A 7,500-nucleotide genomic window follows, 5' to 3' on the forward strand; every position below is an offset into this window, starting at 1 on the left:
TGCACCCGGACATACATGCGCACATACACACATTCACACACACACATGTGCACCCGGACGTACATACACACATACACACATTCACACACACACATGTGCACCCGGACATACATACACATATTCACACATGCACATGCGCACCCGGACATACATACACACATTCACACATTCACACACACACACACACACACACACACACACACACACACACACACACACATGTGCACCCGGACATACATACACACATACACACATGCACGCACACACACATGCGCACCAGGTCATACATACACACATTCACACATTCACACACACACACGCGCGCGCGCGCACCCGGACATACATACACACATACACACATGCAAGCACACACACATGTGCACCCGGACATACATACACACATTCACACATTCACACACACACATATGCACCTGGACATACATACACACGTGCACACGTACACACACACACACAAAACATGTGTGTGCACGCATACACACATTCATAGGCACATGCTCACACCTATCATTCTTTAACTGCAATGTCAATGTGCTGTCTTCTAGGTTTATAAAGTGCAAATAGCCTCTATCACACACTTTGTGTGTGTGTGTGTGTGTGTGTGTGTGTGTGTGTGTGTGTGTGTGTGTGTGTGTGTGTGTGTGTGTGTGTGTGTGTGTGTGTGTGTGTGTGTGTGTGTGTGTGTACATGTGTGTGTGTGTCTCTCTATGCGTGTGTGTGTGTGTCTGTGTCTCTCTGTGTGTGTGTGTGTGTGTGTGTGTGTGTGTGTGTGTGTGTGTGTGTGTGTGTGTGTGTGTGTGTGTGTGTGTGTGTGTGTGTGTGTTAGGGATGTAAATAAAATCGAAATGTATCGACGTATCGGAAGTATCGGCCGGCGATTTAATCGAATCGCATCGTATCGTGGGTCATTCTTAAGAATCGAAAAGAATCAAATTGCTGCCCCCTGTGCAATGCCCTAGCTCCATAACACAACAGTATTGGAAAAGTAATTGGAAAAAATCGAATCGAATCGAATCGCATCGCATCGTATCGTGGGGAATTCTTAAGTATCGAAAAGAATCGAATCCCTGCTTTAAGAAATCGATACCGTATTGTATCGTCATGAAGGCTGTGATTTACACCCCTAGTGTGTGTGTGTGTGTGTGTGTGTGTGTGTGTGTGTGTGTGTGTGTGTGTGTGTGTGTGTGTGTGTGTGTGTGTGTGTGTGTGTGCGTGCGTGCGTGCGTGCGTGCGTGTGTGTGTGTGTGTTTGGTTGGATGATCTTTCTTTCTTTCTTTCTTTCTTTCTTTCTTTCTTTCTTTCTTTCTTTCTTTCTTTCTTTCTTTCTTTCTTTCTGTCTTTCTTTCTTTCTTCCTCTCTGTCTTGTGTACATGAGCATGTGAACTGTTGTAGCTCAGGGCTGATGAGAAAAGCCTGCTGGCTCCCTCCGTTCCCTCTGTGGTGTTGGCACCTGGGTTAAGTATGCTATTGGCGTCTCCATCACAGTACACAAGACTACCCCCCCTCCCCCAACACACACACACACACACACTTACACACACACACACACACACACACACACAGACACACACACACACAGACACACACACACACACACACACACACACACACACACACACACACACACACACACACACACACAGACACACACTTACACACACACACACACACACACACACACTCACTTACACACACACACACACACACACAGACACACACACACACACACACACACACACACACACACACACACACACACACACACACACACACACACACACACACACACACACACACACACACACACACAATTCAGTGAAGCGATCACAGATAGGGAGCATGGTAGGGTATTCAACACCCCCATCTCAGATAGCCTGGTGGCGTATTCAGTGTATCCATCACAATAGAATGTGTAGTATGCCCATCCGATATTAGCCTTGTTGAGGATTCAATCTTGAGACTTGAGGCTTAATAACCCCTTAACGCAGAGCCTCTGTTATAACCGTATTGTCGCCAAAATAGTAATGACAAGTTTTCATCGGTTGCCTAAGAATCCTTGCATTGCCATTCCAATGATGTTAATATGTTGTTACGATATAGTTGAGTGTTATCTGCAAAGAGTGAATAGGCCCGTCGACGTCCAAATCTGCAGTAAGAGCCCACAAACATCATTCAATGACATAGGAGCTTTAGTTTACTTTGCTGAATCTAGGGATGCAAACGATTAATCGATTAATCGACTTTAATCGATCAATGTGTTAATTAACAATTCAACCTACAAGAGACCCAGGTGAAATGGGCATGTGAAGAGTGTGTGTGAAGAGGGGTGTGAATAGTGGGAATATTTAATACACTTTTGGATTAAAGAATTTTAAAGAATTGGATTAAAGATTTTTTTAGATCTAATAGGTTTTTTTTTTTTTTCGAGAAGCATTGAGATCTCGGGGGGGGGGCGGGGGGTGGACGCCGCTTATCAATTAATCGTAAGTCGATCGATAAGGCTATCAACTAATGATTAATGATTTAATCGATAATTTGCATCCCTAGTTGAATCCCGCGCAAATTTTAAACTACTTCAATGTGTATAATTAACTCCTGACCAGACTACTCCAAAATAAAATGTTTCAAAAGCACTTCAATTGAAGCTACTGGGTGTGTGTATTTTCACCTTCCTTCTGCTTCATTACTTAGCATTCCTGAATTGTACACTCCTTTAAATGCTACTTTATCATGCATGATTAAAACCTGACCAGAACTTGCATTGTGCTACACACAGAGATAGCTTGTTGTGTCAGTATCCAGTAGGGCTGTAACGATACACTCAACTTCACGATTCGGTTCGTATCACGATTTTTGACCTACGGTTCGATACACCCCACGATTTCTGAAATGTATCTCCACTGAAGTTTGGAAACACTATCACATCAAATCATAAGGTTGTTTTCTGGACTACTGGCTAATAAAACTTTGAAAGAGCGTATCACGATACTGCCTCCTTGTATCACAATACAGTATCGTGACTGTATATCACAATTTCTCGGTTCGATACAATATCGTTACAGCCCTAGTATCCAGTGTGTGCCTACCACAGCCTGGCACAGCGAAGGGCAGAGAGAGCCAGATGAGAGCCCCTATATCATGTGTCAGATACAGTAGCAGCTAGAATGATATCACAGAAGCGGGGAGCAGGAAGTGGGAAGGGGTGAACAGGAGGGGAGATGGCTAAAAGAGGAAAGGATGAAAAGAGGGAATGAAAAGACAGGACACAAGGAGAAAAAAAAAACAGGAGGGTGAAGCAATAGAGAGATCAATGAGGTGGTGGTGAGTAGGGCTGTAACGATATTGTATCGAACCGTGAAATCGTGATACACAGAGTCACGATTCTGTATCGTGATACGCCCTTTTAACGTTTTGATACCCATCAGCATAGAAAACAACCACATGATATGAAGTGATAGTGCTTCCAAGCATCATCATTGTTATATAGAAACTTTTTAAAATTATTAGTAGCCTCTTGTAACCTATTCTACCTATAAGCTATCATAGTTTTTATTCATAACATTTATAATGTTGGCAAATCGTGGGGTGTATCGAACCGTAGGTCATGAATCGTGATACAAACCGAGTCGTGAGTTGAGTTTATCGTTACAGCCCTAGTGGTGAGGGTTAGCTGACAGTGGATGGCAGTGACAGGAAAGTAACAGGAAAGACAACAGAGAGAGAGAGAAAGAGAGAAAGAGGGAGAGAGAGAGAGAGAGAGAGAGAGAGAGAGAGAGAGAAAGAGAGAGAGAAAGAGACAGAGAAGCAGGGCCACTGACAGCTTTCACTGGGCCCAGGACAAAGTGGTTTGTAAGGGATAGAGGGGAGAGTTGAAAGTCAAAGACTGGTGCAGAGAGGATCTGGGGGAGGGAAGAGGGCTAGAGAGCACGAGGCTGCCTGGCGGTGTCGACACAGGTCTCTGAGGCTTTTGGAAAGTGGGACAGAGAAGCACTAGAGAGAGAGAGAGAGAGAGAGAGAGAGAGAGAGAGAGAGAGAGTTGCTCAAGGTGTCTCCCCTGTACATCCTCAGTGTCCTAACAAACAGGAGAGGGGATCTGACCCAGTGTGTGTGTGTGTGTGTGTGTGTGTGTGTGTGTGTGTGTGTGTGTGTGTGTGTGTGTGTGTGTGTGTGTGTGTGTGTGTGTGTGTGCGTGCGTGCGTGCGTGCGTACGTACGTGCGTGTGTGCGTGTCAGTGAATTTGTGTACTTGCTTGTGTGCGTGTGTTTCTACATATCGGTACATGTGTTTCTACATATCGGTACATGTGTTTCTACATATCGGTGCGTGTGTTTCTACATATCGGTACATGTGTTTCTACATATCGTTGTGTGTGTTTTTGGGTCTTTCACTACTTAAATGTAGTTCCGGACAGGAGAGCGGATGGGAGCCTTTTACCTTGAATCACTCCTTTCGCAATACAACTGGGGCATGCACGAGTATACAGGAGAGGATATTTTTTTTAAAGTAGATATTTTTAAGAAGGGGGTCTTGTCTGTGTTCGGTATGTGTTCCCCCTATCTGAAGAATGTGTGCTCCTTGCCCATCATTCCAAGCATGTTTGCTGTCAGGGCTGCTGACAGCTTTGGCCAGGCCCAGGACTAAGTAGTCTAACCCCCGCCCCCATCCAATACGTACAGTGTACGGAGGACCCAATTCTTGAGCCCTCCTCTCCCCAGGTCCGGGACAACTGACCCCTTTTGTCTCCCTCTTGTCAGCTTCCCTGCATGCTATTGCTGCTGTTGCTGTTGTGACTCCCCCATAACGAGGACTGATACAGTGGCCCACGGGGCCTGTCAGGGGCCCTCTCGATATAGGCTGAATTCGAAACGGGAGGCAGTGACTCGATGACTCTCTTCCTACATAAACAGGTCACTGATCAGATAGGTCAAGTTAGCTGATGAGGCAGCCGTTACGAACGGCACTAACGAGTGCGCCGCCTTGCGCATTTGATGTTACGGCGATTCTTGCGATTCTATGGCGAGAGTTACGTTCATCACGTTAGCGCTTATCTTACGCATGCTATTTGAACGGTGAATGATCGTCAGACGGCGGAATCGTAAAATAGGCTATAAATAGATCTAGCGACAGCATATTTAGATACTACAATGTTGATTTATGCATTCGATTTTCAATATCTACATACATAAGTGTCAGAATAAAGAGTATGATAAGGTAGTAGCTAGGGTAGTAGCCATGTTTGTTTTTCAGGTTTCCGGTTGAGAGGGAGGTGGCGCACAGCATGTTGGGTACCAAGGCAGCAAAGTCAGCATCTGATGTATCCTCGAAATATCCTCGTTACGCCCACAAATGCAGTCAACTGCCGAGAGAGGAAATAAAGCAATTTTTCGTTTCGATCCACACTTCATGACTCGATGTCCAGTTAGCTCACTGGAAGGACAGCTGCCTTCCCTGTTTCGAATCGGGCCATAGTATCTCAAGTATGCCGCTGCACAGTTGCAAAAAAATGCGGCGTCAAGTCAACCCTTACAAAGTACTCTGGAACAAAATACACTCTAGAAGATGTTGAATTGACTCGTTAAAGGGGTATGCCACTATTTTGGGGCTTAATACAGTTAAAATCGTTGGCCAGGGTTTATAAAGGTGGTAAAGTGTCTTATTTTTCATGTAAGCCGTTGTCTTGCTTTAAGACAAGCTAAAAGAGGGAGCATGTCGCTAAGCTAGTGAAAGTCAATGGATCCGTGTAGCATTGTAGCATGCTACACGGATCCATTGACTTTCACTAGCTTAGCGACATATTCCCTCTTTTAACTTGTCTTAAAGCAAGACAACGCTTAAGATGAAAAATAAGACACTTTACCACTTTACCACCTACCACCCCAGCCAACAATTTTAACTGTATTAAGCCCCAAAATAGCGGCCTCCCCCTTTAAGTGTTGAAGTAACACTGCAAAAAAATTCTGTGGAACTGACGAGCAGCCTGTCTTGCCCTCGTGGTATCCTGTCTGTCTGTCTGTTGGTCTGTCAGTCTGATATTGTGCTCCTTGCTCAGGGTTGCCAGATGTACAATTATTTGTACCATAATTTTGTTCTACGATCAACAACACATTGTGTAGTGTACGATAATTTCAGGGAGTTTTCATTCAGTTGACTTAAAGCAACCATTTGGTTGCTGTACAACAATTTCTTCCCAAACCCCCCCCCCCAAAAATGATCATTTTGAGGTTTTGGTACAATAGTTCAACATTTTCCATCTGCCAACACTGTCCTCGGTCACCATTCCCTGCATGTTGCTGTTGCTGCTTGTGTTGGTGCTGTGACTGCCCCATAATGATGACTTATAGCGCAGCCCAGACAGCCTGTCAGGGATCCACACAGCCTACCACACTATTACCAGAGAGAGCACAACAAGAGAGTTTTACTATCTCTTAGAGATGCACCGGATCCTGATTTTTAGGATCCTGCCGGATACCGGATCCCCTGCTTAAGATCCTGCCGGATCCGGAACCGGATACCGGATCCTACGAAAGGGTTGAAACACTTTGCCAGCTCGCACACATGGGCCCTTTTTATTACGTTGGCTCAAACTATTTTTTAGACTCATTGGCTCACTGCCACACTGCCTGCACTAGCCGCTTCCAAAGTCCTTTCACTCCATGCAGCAATTGGGATTGTGAAAGACTGACTGAAAAACCTAGGCTAGAGATGCACAAGATCCTGATTTTAGGTAACTGCCGGATACCGGATCCACTGCTTAAGGTCCTGCCGGATCCGGATCCTGTGAAAAACCCTATTATCCTACTGGATCCGGAACCGGATCTTGGATCCTCTGCATCTCTACTATCTCTGCTATGACACACACAGAGACGAGCAGTCTGTCCATCTGTTCCTACAGTGGGCCTATCTGTCTGTCAGTCTGTCCCTGCTCTTGTCCGCCTATCTGTCTGGCTGGCTATCTAGTGGGGAATGCTAATACAGCTCAGAGGTTCCTGGCAGGGGCTTACAGTGGAGGCTACATGTGGGAAACCATGTGCTACTGAGTGACGAGCTGTCTTTCTCTTTGCCTGTCTGTCGATCTGTCGATTTGTCTGTCCATCTGCCCTTACTTTCTACTTACAGTTCCATGTTCTGTTGTGCACTCAGCATTGTTCCAGTCTTATTCTTTTCATACATAAATGTGTGCGTGTGCGTGCGTGTGTGTGTGTGCGTGCGTGCGTGCGTGCGTGCGTGCGTGCATGTGTGCGTACGTGCGTGCGTGCGTGTTATAGAGATGTATATCTGTGGTGATCATTGGATGCTAAAGCATTCTTCCTTGTTGTCTCCCGCGTGGCAGGGTTGGATTTCCACGAGGACCTGCACCGCATCGGGGCCAAGGAGGGGCTGAAGGGCCGCAAGCTGCACAAGGCCATGGAGAGCTACGCCTGGAACATCACCGTCCTCAAGGTACAGCCGACCGGCCTCAAATCACATCACACGCCTCTCTTC

The 7,500-nt window shown here is 45.8% G+C and overlaps 1 protein-coding gene across 1 annotated transcript in view; it reads left to right on the plus strand.

The window, feature by feature from the left end:
• plcl5 (phospholipase C like 5) overlaps positions 1-7,500 on the plus strand; it is a 175,042-nt gene that overhangs the window by 141,889 nt on the left and 25,653 nt on the right. The window contains exon 6 of the mRNA XM_063185185.1: positions 7,349-7,458. Within this exon, the coding sequence (XP_063041255.1) occupies positions 7,349-7,458 (110 nt within the window). The remainder of the gene's footprint in view (positions 1-7,348; positions 7,459-7,500) is intronic.

Source organism: Engraulis encrasicolus, chromosome 2, assembly GCF_034702125.1.
Source record: "Engraulis encrasicolus isolate BLACKSEA-1 chromosome 2, IST_EnEncr_1.0, whole genome shotgun sequence".
Classification (NCBI taxonomy): domain Eukaryota; kingdom Metazoa; phylum Chordata; class Actinopteri; order Clupeiformes; family Engraulidae; genus Engraulis; species Engraulis encrasicolus.